We start from the raw sequence: 13,661 nt of genomic DNA, 5'->3' as shown, positions 1-13,661 counted from the left end.
CAGGAGTTTGCAGCTTGTGAGGGTGTGGGGAGGGGCAGAGAAACCCCTCCCCGTGTTGGTGGGTCTTCTGGGATGATAAAAACAAAAGCCGCCCTCTCTGCTCCTGGGATTCGCTGAGTGTGACTCACTCATCAGAACAGGAGCAGGATGAAGGAGGAGTGGGGGGCACGCCCTGTTGTTATGGCGACCACCCCTACGAGCACATCCCAGAGATGGAGGGGGTGCTTTGACACCCAGGTCCAGCCCCAACAAGAAGAGAACCAGTGTGCTGTGAGAGCCAGTGTGGTGTAATGGTTAGGGTGCTGGGCCGGGACTCAAGAGGTCTGGGTTCTAGTCCTTAGTCAGCTGTGAAACTCACTGGCTGATTTTTCGGCCAGTCACTGACTCTCAGCCTAACCTACCTCACAGGGTTGTTGTGAGGATACAATGGAGAAGAGGAGGATCCTAGAAGCCACTTTGTCTTGCTTACAAGACCAAAAAAAGGCAGGATATAACTGTAATAAATTCTGCAACCTGTAGACTGTTGTGCAAACTTTTCAGGGCTTTTCCTTTTTTGCAGGTTTTTATGGGGGTGGGTGGGTTAAGGGTTCTTTTTCCTGGTGGTTCGCATATTTTATCCTTACTGGGAGCAGGAAGTCCTCTGTGCCAGGGTTCCTTCTATGACCCGGACCCCCTGAGTGACACTTTAAGGATCTCTGCCTCCTTAAGAGTCCCACCTTCCTTCTTTTTACCTTCCCCTTCCAGTAACGTGGGGTTTAGGCTGTAGACGTGGGGTGTGTGACACTCCAGACACTTGTGGCTTAACACAACAGTTTTCTAGTGAATTAAAACCACCAAATTGCAATGAATGTGTTTAGTCAATAGAGCTGAATGATATAAAGGCATTTAAAGAAAATAAAAGTTGCAAAAACACAAGTTCTTTTACCCTAAGCTGCACCTAGACTTCTTCAAGGTGTGTCTTTTCTGCTCGCTCTGGCTCATTGGCCGATCCATCCCAGTTCATTTGGCAGCAGCTCTTCAGGGCTTTCCCCAGCCCTGTAATGCAATGTTGGGGCTTGAAGCTGGGACCTTTCGTAGGCAAAGCTGGCACTCCGCCCTGTACTTTGAACCCCTCCAGGAACACGGGGCGGCAGTCAAAGATGTGATTTCCCCCTCTCTTGGAATTCTGAAGTGGTACGTTCCCGAGAGGACTGTACCATAGCTCTTTTCTCTCTCCATCCCTAAGACAAGGGTGGGCAACTTGTGGTCCTCCAGACATTGTTCGACTCCCACTTCCATCATCCTTCACTAAGGCTAATGGGAATTGCAGTCCGACAACATCTGGAGCACCACAAGTTGCCCTGCCCTAGTTTTTGAGAGCTGCAACCTCCTTGTGTTTAGAGGAGAAAAGCTGATGGGGGAGAGATGTACAGAGAAGCACGAGGCGACCATGGGGGACGTGGCCTGCTTGTTAGCCCGAGGTCAGGAGGGCCTCCGTGGCAGGAAACAGCATTTCTGTCAGTCAGAGCTGAAACAAGGCCCGCTTTTGCTGAAACCTATTGGAGCCACGTCCATCGGACCGTATAGTTCTAGGCTGCCTTATCAGCTTCTGCCTCTGGGGTGATTTCAGCCTTCCTGTTTCCTGTTTTTCATTGTTGTTTCACACTGTGTACGCAAAGTTTATCTAGCTGCTTAGTTACATGGGTGTGGGTGTGTTTGTATGCGCACATGTCTTTGTGTGTCATGCCATGACTCCGTGGGAGAAAGGAACACTGTGCTGGGCGCAGATGTTCCCAAATTCAGCTTCCTGAGAACTCCTCTGTCTCTCTCTCTCTCTCTCTCTCTCTCTCTCTCTCTCTCTCTCTCTCTGGCCCCATTCAGAAGACACCTTAAATCACGGCTTTAACCATGATTGTTAAGCCAGAAAGCCAGGCTGTGTTCAGAAGACACCTTAAACCACGGCTTTAACCACGATTGTTAAGCCAGAAAGCCAGGCTGTGTTCAGAAGACACCTTAAACCACGGCTTTAACCACGATTGTTAAGCCAGAAAGCCAGGCTGTGTTCAGAAGACACCTTAAACCACGCCTTTAACCACGGTGGTTAAGCCAGAAAGCCAGGCTGTGTTCAGAAGACACCTTAAACCACGACTTTAACCATGATTGTTAAGCCAGAAAGCCAGGCTGTGTTCAGAAGACACCTTAAACCACGGCTTTAACCATGATTGTTAAGCCAGAAAGCCAGGCTGTGTTCAGAAGACACCTTAAACCATGGCTTTAACCACGATTGTTAAGCCAGAAAGCCAGGCTGTGTTCAGAAGACACCTTAAACCACGGCTTTAACCACGATTGTTAAGCCAGAAAGCCAGGCTGTGTTCAGAAGACACCTTAAACCACGGCTTTAACCACGGTGGTTAAGCCAGAAAGCCAGGCTGTGTTCAGAAGACACCTTAAACCACGGCTTTAACCATGATTGTTAAGCCAGAAAGCCAGGCTGTGTTCAGAAGACACCTTAAACCATGGCTTTAACCACGATTGTTAAGCCAGAAAGCCAGGCTGTGTTCAGAAGACACCTTAAACCACGGCTTTAACCACGATTGTTAAGCCAGAAAGCCAGGCTGTGTTCAGAAGACACCTTAAACCACGCCTTTAACCACGGTGGTTAAGCCAGAAAGCCAGGCTGTGTTCAGAAGACACCTTAAACCACGACTTTAACCATGATTGTTAAGCCAGAAAGCCAGGCTGTGTTCAGAAGACACCTTAAACCACGGCTTTAACCATGATTGTTAAGCCAGAAAGCCAGGCTGTGTTCAGAAGACACCTTAAACCATGGCTTTAACCACGATTGTTAAGCCAGAAAGCCAGGCTGTGTTCAGAAGACACCTTAAACCACGGCTTTAACCACGATTGTTAAGCCAGAAAGCCAGGCTGTGTTCAGAAGACACCTTAAACCACGGCTTTAACCATGATTGTTAAGCCAGAAAGCCAGGCTGTGTTCAGAAGACACCTTAAACCACGGCTTTAACCATGATTGTTAAGCCAGAAAGCCAGGCTGTGTTCAGAAGACACCTTAAACCACGGCTTTAACCATGATTGTTAAGCCAGAAAGCCAGGCTGTGTTCAGAAGACACCTTAAACCGCGGCTTTAACCATGATTGTTAAGCCAGAAAGCCAGGCTGTGTTCAGAAGACACCTTAAACCACGCCTTTAACCACGGTGGTTAAGCCAGAAAGCCAGGCTGTGTTCAGAAGACACCTTAAACCACGACTTTAACCATGATTGTTAAGCCAGAAAGCCAGGCTGTGTTCAGAAGACACCTTAAACCACGGCTTTAACCATGATTGTTAAGCCAGAAAGCCAGGCTGTGTTCAGAAGACACCTTAAACCATGGCTTTAACCATGATTGTTAAGCCAGAAAGCCAGGCTGTGTTCAGAAGACACTTTAAACCACGGCTTTAACCACAGTGAATACGGCTTTCTGTCTTACCGTGGTTAAAGCTGTGGTTTAAGGTGTCTTCTGAACGGGGCCTCTCTCTCTCCCCCTCCCCCTTCCTGCCTGCCTGCCTTTCTTCCAAGGAGGACACAGCTTTTCCCTAGCCACAGACACCACGACTGTCTTGCATCACGGAATCATGTCCTCTCATCTTGTGTCACAGAACTTTAAAGAAAGCGCCACGCTTGACTTGGCTGAACTTGGATTAACTGCTGGAACAAAATCTGAGAACATTCACAGCGGCTCTTAATATCTTAAAAGCATCTGTGTGTGTAATGCCATGTATCTGTTGGATCAAGGAAAACTGCTGGATCCAGATGTTGTCAAATCTCAGCTTCCTGAGAATCTCAGCTTTTCTTCCTTCCTTCCTTCCTTCCTTCTTCCCTCCCTCCCTTCCTTTTCCCCTCCCTCTTCCTCCTCATCCTCCTTGTTTACAAAAGCAAATTTCTAGCCATTATTATTGTTATTATTATCATCATCATCATCATCATCTTCATCAATCATCATCCAACCTTTTCCCAATTTTGGGACTCAAGGCAGCTTACAATCTGGAAACATGTACAATTAAAACATATCAATATAAATTTACAAAAGTTAAAATGGAATTAAACCATTGTAATATTAAAAACATTTTAAAAAATTTTAAAAAGCAAAGAACAGTTAAAAACCCAATACTGTAAAGATGTTGTGTGAACCAGGCTTCTTCTGCATAAGATCCCTGCCAGCCCGGACAGTATTCAATAGCTCGGTGTTAGAATTTCGGCTCTGCCTGCTTTGCACACAGAAGATCTCGGTCCATTCCTCGGTACCTTCAGTTAAAAGGCCTTTCTCTCCCCAAAACACCCCAGAGAGCTGCTGACACTGAAAACAGATATGAAGAGGACCGGGGGGGGGGGGGGGGGGCAATCGCCAGTCCAGGCAAAAAAGAGATACATCCTCCCCCTCCTGCGGTCCCTGCAATAAATGTTCCCTTTCTGTGCCACAAGCCCAGCTGTCATGAGGATGGGAACTTAACTTAAAATAAAACCCACCACGTTCTTTTTCTTCTGTGTTGTTGCCCCCTGGTGGTCTATGTGGGGAATTGGCTGTCTGGACCAGTGCAGGTGGGAAATGCAGTTTTTTTAATAATAATAATAATAATAATAATAATAATAATAATAATAATAATAATAATATGTTACCTGCCTCTCCCTCTGGATCGAGGCGGGTTACAACACATATACAAACACCATAAAATACATACAACTAATTAAAACATTTTAAACTAATACATTATTAAAAGCAGCGCATTATTAAAAAGGCATCTTAAAATTCAACTGGGTAGGCCTGCCACATCCTGATCCAATAAGGTTGTCACACAGAGGAGGGCCAGGATCTCTTCTCGATCCTCCCAGAGTGCAGGACACGGAATAACGGGCTCAAGTTAAAGGAAGCCAGATTCCAGCTGGACATCAGGAAAAACTTCCTGACTGTTAGAGCAGTACGACAATGGAATCAGTTACCTCGGGAGGTTGTGGGCTCTCCCACACTAGAGGCCTTCAAGAGGCAGCTGGACAACCATCTGTCAGGGATGCTTTAGGGTGGATTCCTGCACTGAGCAGGGGGTTGGACTCGATGGCCTTGTAGGCCCCTCCCAACTCTGCTATTCTATGATTCTATGATCCAAAATAGACAGCGCTGCCCCCTACAGGTGCCAGTTCTGCCCAATTCTTCCCACTAAGGTGACTTTCATACTTCTCAAACTCATGCTTCAAGGTGACTCTCAAGTATTTTCTCCCAAGGGAAGAAAAAAATGCTGATACACCTCAAATAGTAGGTTTCCCCCCTCTTTTTCAAACACGGGGTTCTGTGTCTGTCATCAGTTAGTCAACCAACAGGTAGAGCAAATGTCCTGGGATTTTCTCCCACAGCTGGAGGAGCAAACTGGTGACCTCATAATCTTGTCCCATGGGCATTTTTAGTCTAGCCCATTTCCAGCTGACGTTCAGCTATTATTTGTGTGCAGATCTATTACTTATTTATTTATTTATTTATTTATAGTAGTTTTATCCTGCTCAGCAGCCAAAAAGGCTCCTGGAGCGGTTTACATGCAATCAGGAAGACAAAACGATGCCTGCCCACAAACTTGCAACCAGAAAAGATACGGCACACAAGGAAAAGGAGCTGGGGAGGGAAGACGGAAAAATGAGTCATTTTTTTGGCAGGGCTGGTGGTATGACTGAGCAGAGGGCTTGTTTGGGAGGTTGGGATTTGGGGGCTTGGGTACCCAGGGCAGGCTGTATTCAAGGCCTCGAAGGGCCTCATGCGATCTGCGGGGTGCGGTGGCCCACCTATGCTCTAGCTATTCGGATAAGAATTGCTGCAATTATGGGATTGACACGACAATCTGAGATTTAGGGGACGTCCCTACCGAAATAGACAAAACACTGGCCATTGTCCTAACATGGGGATGAAAACAAAAGGCCAATGAAAGGTACAGGAGACGAAGATTGTGTTGTGAGAATGGGTGTTCCATTGTGGCAGGGAGCGTGAGGCGTGAGCCAAGGTGCCCCGAGTTCAAATCTTCCTTGAGTTATAATCTCACTGGGGGCTGCACTTTCTCAGACCTCCCCTCCCCCAACTTGCAATATGGAGATGATCATTCTGGACTACCCTACAGGGGGGTGGTTAAGGATGTCCTAGAGAATGTACGCGTGTGGTAAAATGCAGAAGTAACCAATATGTCTTTATGATTTGCCTCTGTCCTGCTCCAGACCCCCCAGAGCCCGGCGTCTTTCTGGAGACAGCGACTCGTCTGCGTCTTCCGTGCACAGCGGCACCCTGGGAAGAAGGCGCAATGACGAGGGCGGCTTGGCCCTCAGGAAGGAGCCCGGGCGACGGATCTCCGAAGGGGCTGGCCTGCAGGCCCACGCCAGCCCGAAGAGGCAGCCGGCCAGCCGGAGCCAGTCACGAGACCGGGGGGGCTTGCCGAGGCCGTCCCCGGGGGGCCGGCAGAACGAGGCGGAGGAGCGGGGGCGTCCCCGGATGCCAAATGGCCATAGCAAGCCCTTAGCCCAGAGCCCTCGCCCCAGGGCCCGCAGCCAGGGGAGACCCTCCGGGGAACCTGTGCTCCTCATCAGCCGAGGGAAGGACGGGCAACACTCGTGGGCGCGAGCCGAGAAGCCCAAGCAGAGCCCGGGCGGCTCCGGAAGAGCCACCCCCAGGACCAAGAGCCCAGCCAGGGGCCACTTGACCCCAGTGGGTTCCAGGAGTCCGGCGCTCAGCCGCCGCAGGGGGTCGCTTCCTGCCCCGCAAATGGCCGACCCCTCGGCCCGAACGCCGCCGCTCGCTCCGAGGCCCCAGAAGCAGCGGCCGTTGGGTTCGACGGCCTCCCACGGCCCCGTCCGGCAGCCCCGGCCCAGGGAGAGCTGGCAGACTTCCGAAAGCCTGGGGCAGGAACTGGAGGAGATGGCCCACACTTTCCGGACCCCGCTGTGCCTGGATCCGAGCCAGGAGCTGCAGCTTTTCCGGCGGCTGGAGGAGGAGTTCCTGGCCAACTCCCAGATGATGGGCGTGGAGGAGGATGAAGAACAGGAGCCGGTGGAGCCCCTGGGCAGGGCCTGCGACGGCCCTCGGCTGCTGCAGACCACCCCGGACCAAGGGGCCGCGGACTCGGCCTACTGTTCCTCCAGCTCGTCCTCGTCCTCCCTCAACTTCTTCAGCAAGTACGGCTTCCCGCCGGAGCCCAAAGACGAACCCAAAAGGAACGCCACCTCCCAGAGGCTCTCAGCCTCCGACGGGGCCCCCTCCGTCCACGCGGACTTCCCCAACGGCTCCGCCGACACCTCCGACCTCTGGGACTCGCCGGGCCCCCTCGAGCGGGCCACGCGCTGGCGGAAACCGGCCCTGTCCAGCTCCTCGGACGAAAGCAACTACTACCCGGGCCTGAATGATCTGCAGGAGGTCCAGGAGGGAGTTGAGATCCCTGAGCCCCTGGCGGACAGTCCCTGGGCCACTGTGGAACTCTTGGCCCCTGCCGAGGACCCCGCGGAGTCCGTCGCCGGGTCCCCGGAAGCCCCCGAGGCCGTCGTACTCCGCCCGAAGTCGTCCCTGAAGAAACCCGACCGCGTGCCTTCCATCTACAAGCTCAAGTTGCACCCCAAGATCAAGCCCCGCACCGACTCCCAGCCGGACAAGGCCCCCTCAAAGATCCCCACTCCCCTCAGCTACAAGGCCGCGGGGGGCAGCAAGACCCCAGCGGGGGGCGCCTCGCCCAAAGACAGCCCTTCCAAGCGCCCCTCGGAGCACCGGCCCTGGGCGGCCTTTCACAACGCCTTCTCCTCCTTCATGGAATCTCCCCGGGGCCCGGCGGAGTCGGGGGCGGCCGACGAGGGGGCCTGGGCCTAGCTGCCGCTAGGGGGCATCGCCTGCACTCTACCCCCCACCGGCTGCAACTGTTTCCGCCTGTTGCTCCGCCATCGACGCCCTGCTGCTGCCGGGGGCATGCTCCCTTGTGACCCTGAGATTTGCTGCTCTTTCGAAAGGATTTCTTTGGGGTGTTTTGGAGGGGGGAGCCTTTGATTGTTTGAAGGCAGAACCTCCTCTTTATTTTTATTTTTATTTTAAACTGAGGCTGGAAGACGGCATGGCTTGAGCACAGCCCCCTCCTGACTCCCGGTGCCCACCAGGTGTGTTGGGCTGCCACTCCCGTCTTTCCCCGCCAGTGCCTGGGGATGATGGGAATTGCAGTCCGGCACCTCTGGAGGCCGCCGGGTCGGGGAAGGCTGCTTTAGCGGTAGTTCCTTGTTTTGTGAAATGCTTTCAGGAGGAGTCCTTGAGCACTGGAGACCCGGAGGGCGGCTTCTGAGATATTCGCGGCCGCGGCCTCCCCTTGCGACCTTGCGCGTGGGGTTTGACTTCCTTCGTTTCCTGTAGCCTTCCAAACTCAATCGCACTTTTGATCGCTAAACCTCTCGTTCGATCCCACACCTCGAAAAGGGCGACCGAGCCCTGGCTGGGCGGACGATGGAGATACCCGGAGTCCTGAAATGTTCGCGTTCCAGGGTGGGCTTGGTGGCGGGCTTGGCCTGGGGGAGGGGGGAATGCTGTAGGGGTGTGACTGACTCCCTACTATGCAAGGAGACGGCATTTCTTAAAGCACCTCTTTTAGGGGATTCTACTTTTCCCAAGCCGGGCGTCCGGGGAAGGAGATACTGAAGTATTGCACATGAATTTCTCTTCAGTGGGACCCTCTCGGCTTTCCTGGATCTGGGCCGTTCAAGTACCCTTGGCTCCGCCCCCTTCCCTGATCTCCGCTCCGACCTACTGTAGGTGTGTTTAATAATCTATGCATATTTATGTTAAGTAATACAGGGAGCCTGACCCCCCCCCTTTTTCCCCTACCAATTGCTGCTTCTCGTAGAGTGCCCGCCATCCGACCCCACGAATGTAGCTGACTTGAACCGACCCGCAAGCTCTCTCAACCCAGACAGTAAAAAAACCAGACAAATCATGCGGTTTTCCTGTGTGCCTTTATTGCAGGAAGGGTTTGCGTCCGGGTTGCTGCGTGTGTGAGTGGGAACCGGCCCGAGAGGTCGGCGGGTGTTCCGTAGCTCCGGGCCGGAGGTGCAGAACGAATTTCATCCCGAGCACCAAGTTCCGTTCCGAAGGAGCTCTCGGGGGGCGGGGGGGACGTTCCAGGGCAAGAGGGGCAGGGCCAAAAACGCAAATAAAATACCCGCATCTTTTAGCTTGAAGCCTTCACTACCAGCCGCTAAGCGTGAGGGGAGGCATTTTGACCTTTTAGGATGGGGGTAGTGGTGGTGGAGGAAGCTGCAGAAAACCGAGTAAACTATCCAGCAGTTGGCAGTGGAAGGAAATCGGATGGGCCAAATTTGGCCCGCCTGCACCCCTGCTCTGGGCAGATTAAAATTTCAGCCCCCGTTTCTCTTCTTTGCACACCCTAACAAGAGCCCAGGCAACAATCAAGGGTTGATTGGGGTACTGATTTCTCGGTGTTGTGTGTGTTTTTTTTTAGCTTCTCTTGAGGTTCTGGACTCCACGGTTTGCAAAGGGCACAGGCCCGCCTTCCCCAACCCAATGCCTTCCAGATGTTTGGGACCACATCTCCAAGAATCCCTGGCCATCGGCCATACAGACCAGTCCATAACATTCTCAATGGCGCCAAATTGGGAAGGGCTGAGGGTAGGCAGACCGGAAGGGGGTTCAGGTTAGGAGGACATCAAAAGAGGGTCACGCGGATGGAAAACGAGTTCTGGGAGGTTGAGGGACCCGGGACCGTTTAGCCTGGAGGAGAGAAGATGGAAAGGGGAGAAGAGAGCACTCTTTGAGGTACCTGAAGGGCTGCCATCACACAGGAAGCAGGACTAGTTCTCACAGACTTAAGCTTCAGGAGTGTAGAGTGAAATCTTAACGGCGAGAGCAGTTTGGCTCGACCTTGACAATTACCGGGTGGGGTGGGCTCTCCTTCCCTGGAAGTCTTCAGTCAGAGGCTGGGACGCCGTCGTTTCAGAATGCTGTCTTTCTGGATTCCCTGCATCTAGTAGGAAGGTGGGCTAGATGGCCTTCAAGGCCCCTTCCAACTCTCTCTCATAAGAACCTCAGAGGAGTCCTGCTGGATCAGACCAAGGGTCCATCTAATCCAGCATTCCGTTCACACGTCAACCAACCAGCAGAAACGCACAAGCACGACGCGAGTGCAGCAGCACCCTCCCACCCATGTTCCCCAGCAACTGGTGTACACAGACTTACTGCCTCAGATACTGGAGGTAGCTCATAGCCATCAGGGCTAGTAGCCATGGACAGCCTACTCCAGGATTATCTAACCCCCTTTTGAAGCCATCCAAATGGGTGGCCACCACTACAATTTCAGATTCTGTCCCCCACCCTATCCCGGCTGCCACGCCCTGGGCAGTGTGGAAATCAGACATCTCTCAGTGCCACGTCAGCACCCGTGGAAATTTTGTTCCCACGGCTAGTTTGCTTCTGTGGTTTGGGCCGCCCGTGTCACGTCCGTACAAAATGTGGTCAGGATGGCTTTGCTACTCCTGGGTGTCAAAATGCTTTGATGCCTCTTACAGCCTTCTCTCCCTCCCGAGGGCTTGGATCAACCGATGGACGTGGTCTCCACCCCACTACCTAGACCTCTCTGGTGTGCTTTCAAACTCTTCCCAGAGCTTGGTGAGCTACTGGTACTGAAGACCCCCATCGTGGGTGCTGGAAACACACAGTAGGAACATAGAGGTGTTCCTCCACTGCTGCAGGGTTGGGGGATCTCTGTGTGTGTGCATGTGTGTTTTGGGAGGGTAGAGATGGTCTTTACACCCGGAAAGGAAAGGTATTCCACAGGGGTGGGCCATCTGTTTTGGACTGGGGGATGAATTGACGGAGCACCAGAAACCCTGGCAGAATCCCCGGAATATCTCTGGTTGGCGAACCTGTTACATCCATGTCACTGCTTACTCAGTGATGACAAAGTCAAGAGGACAGCAACAAAAAACCATTTTTCGGTGCAAAGGAATTGCCCAGCTGGATCCACAAATTCAGGGTCCGCCGTCTTGTTTCCACCATGGGCCAGCCCCTTGCCTCTGAGAGGCTCAACCAGGGTGCAAAGAGGCTGGCCAACCTGCCTTGGTTGCTCCCTTACACCCGGAAAGGAAAGGTATACCACAGGGGTGGACCACCTGTTTTGGACCGGGGGATGGATTGATGGAGCACCAGAAACCCTGGCAGAGTCCACGGAATCTCCGTGTTATCTCTGGTTGGCGATAACATGAGGATTCCCCTTTGGGTGGGTGAGCAGGGCGAAGGGAAATCCCTGTTATCTCCAACTGGAGGTAAAATGGGAATGCCTCTCCCCCGAGTCCTTGTGGGGGTTCCTGTTGCCTGCCTCCAGGCCAGGGGTGAGACTTGGGGAGGGGCCCACGAGGATACTCACACACCCCCATGGGCTGTATTGGTCACCTCCTGAGGGTGCATTCCCCTGATATACTGCCTTTGAATAAGGATCTATTCAGCTGCCGTGACTAATACCCTGAGTGAATTTGCCTTCGTGCGCTGCTTTATAAGCGGGCTCCGTCGCTTGTGGTTGGCGAGTGCCACATTTTAATTCAGCATTGTGCAAACATGTGCTGCCCTTTGCCTGTCCGGCACGTTTTGACATCACTGGGCCACGAGGGAAGCCGCGGACAGGAGCTGGTTGTACGCTTTCCTACGCGTCCAGCTCTCGGGAATAAAGAGAAGGTATTTTGTATGTTGGCGACTCAGTTTTCAGCATCCTTCTCTTTAAAATAAATCAAGGGTCAAAATGTGCAAACTGAGCGATACAGATCAGCCTGGCTAAAGTTGCTCGATGTCCTGGTAAAATATTGCACAAGAAAGATAGGTAGCCCTTATCTAGAAACAGTGTCCAACGAAATTTCACAGTCATGAAAAATACCTTGGGTTGGCTTCGGGTCTGAGTTGAATCAACTGCGCTGTGGGAAGAGAATTTCCCTGCCCCCCCCCTCCTTCCCACGGCAGGCCCCCTCCAGCCCCCTGAAAATGCTGCATGGCGCATCAGGAGGTCCTGATGAATGGGGTGAGCTGTGTTGTGTGTAGGGGAGAAGGGGACTCCCCCCAAAAAATCCGGCAAAGGGGCAGGAAAACTCACAGTTTATCCAGCATAAAACCTGGACCCAACCCGATGTATCGCCCCACCAAGTTTTCTTCATTTCAGCGCCTTAATCGAGTGTGGAGGAGCTCAGAGTTGTGGCCGCTGGGAGTTGGAAACCCTTTCTGATCTGCTGCAAATCGTCTCATCAGGAACTACCGGTAGTTCCCTAAGCAACCTTCTGCCCATCCCTAGAGTCTAGCCTGCATCAGCGAATCCAAACCCGGCATTCGGGGGTCGTTCCGGGCATGTGCTCTTGGGGATGGTGATGGACGGGGTGTGTGGTGATAAATTCCTGAGAAGGCAGAACAGAAACTGCTGATGGATGAATCCCCACCCACAACATGAAGGAGACCGCAGTTACAAGGACTTGGAAAGAAGGAACGTCCTCGTCCCTTGCAAGCCATCTTCCCACAGCCCTTTGGGAAGAGCTCTTAAAATTGCAGCTGCAGGTGACTAGCCAGTGACCTGCAGCTATGGCTGAGTACCGTACCAAGTTTTTTGCATGCACATCTCATGCTGGTAAATCAAGCTGTTTTAGACCCCATCAGAACATTGGTTTACCTAGCTCAGGTCTGTCTCCTATGGGGACAGGCTATCTCTTTTGGTCCAGGGGTTGGATTGCCTTCCTGGACCAAACCAGCAGGCTGGATGCTGTTAAAGAGGCAAGATTCTCCCCTCTTGGGACACCCTGAAACCCTCCCGCCACACACACACACACTGTGTCTCTGCATGGAGGAAGCCACCTGCTGCCAGCCCTGGCCAAGCTGGGTGCCTCCTTCCCACACTGTTTGCATTCCAGTTGGGGAAAAACTCAAGTCTGTGCCTGCCCTGGCCGAGTGTTGGAGAATCCTCTTGTTATCTCCAATTGGAGATTGGAGATAACATGGGGATTCCTCTCCCCAGACCAGGGGGCGAGGGGAGGGGAGGGGGCTGTGGAGGCTTAGCACCATGGGTTGGAGATTGTCTTCCCCTGGTCTGCTCTGACTGGCATCTCCAGCAGGGGGTCTTTCCCCGCTTTGCCTGGAGGTGCCAGGGATCAAATCTGCCTGCAAAGCAGTTATGGCCCGGTGCATGCGTGCAGCATGTCATGCAGTAACATGCCAAAAGCCAGATCCTCTGCATGGCAGCAGGCGCTACGGCTTGGCTGGCCAAGTTTGGGTCCAAGAGAACTGAAAGTCCACGTCCCCCCAGTGATGCTCATGAGCACAGGCCCCAATCCACTGGTGAAAACTGAAGCCGTTCAAGTGCACCGGCAAACAGAATTGCCCATGGATCAGCTCCAGATTGAGCAGTGCGCAACAGGGCCGGGGGAAATGGGTTTCCTCGCCACCCTTTCCCCCCACGGCGGACCCTCAGCTCCCCTGAAAATGCCACACGGAGTATCAGGGGTGGCAGACGAATGGGGCGAGCTGTGGTGCGGGATGTGGGGGAGGGAGGGAGGGAGGGAGGGGAAATCCCTGAAAATGGTGTGGAGGCACAATACCCATGCACGGAGGCTTTCCATCCCTGGCAGGCAGATCCTGGATCTGTCCCCTTCGG

At 53.0% G+C, this 13,661-nt stretch overlaps 1 protein-coding gene across 2 annotated transcripts in view; it reads left to right on the top strand.

The window, feature by feature from the left end:
- The window catches only part of GAS2L1 (growth arrest specific 2 like 1), a 70,524-nt gene extending 62,069 nt beyond the window's left edge, over positions 1-8,455 (top strand). For both annotated transcript variants that reach the window (XM_063144057.1, XM_063144058.1), the window contains one exon: positions 6,223-8,455. In XM_063144057.1, coding sequence (XP_063000127.1) covers positions 6,223-7,855 — 1,633 coding nt within the window. In that variant the 3' untranslated portion in view covers positions 7,856-8,455. The remainder of the gene's footprint in view (positions 1-6,222) is intronic.
- The last annotated feature ends 5,206 nt before the right edge of the window (positions 8,456-13,661 follow it).

The sequence above is a fragment of the Elgaria multicarinata genome, chromosome 18 (genome assembly GCF_023053635.1).
Source record: "Elgaria multicarinata webbii isolate HBS135686 ecotype San Diego chromosome 18, rElgMul1.1.pri, whole genome shotgun sequence".
NCBI lineage: Eukaryota > Metazoa > Chordata > Lepidosauria > Squamata > Anguidae > Elgaria > Elgaria multicarinata.
Note: the sequence above shows the minus strand (reverse complement) of the source record. Positions and strands in the feature narration are given on the sequence as shown.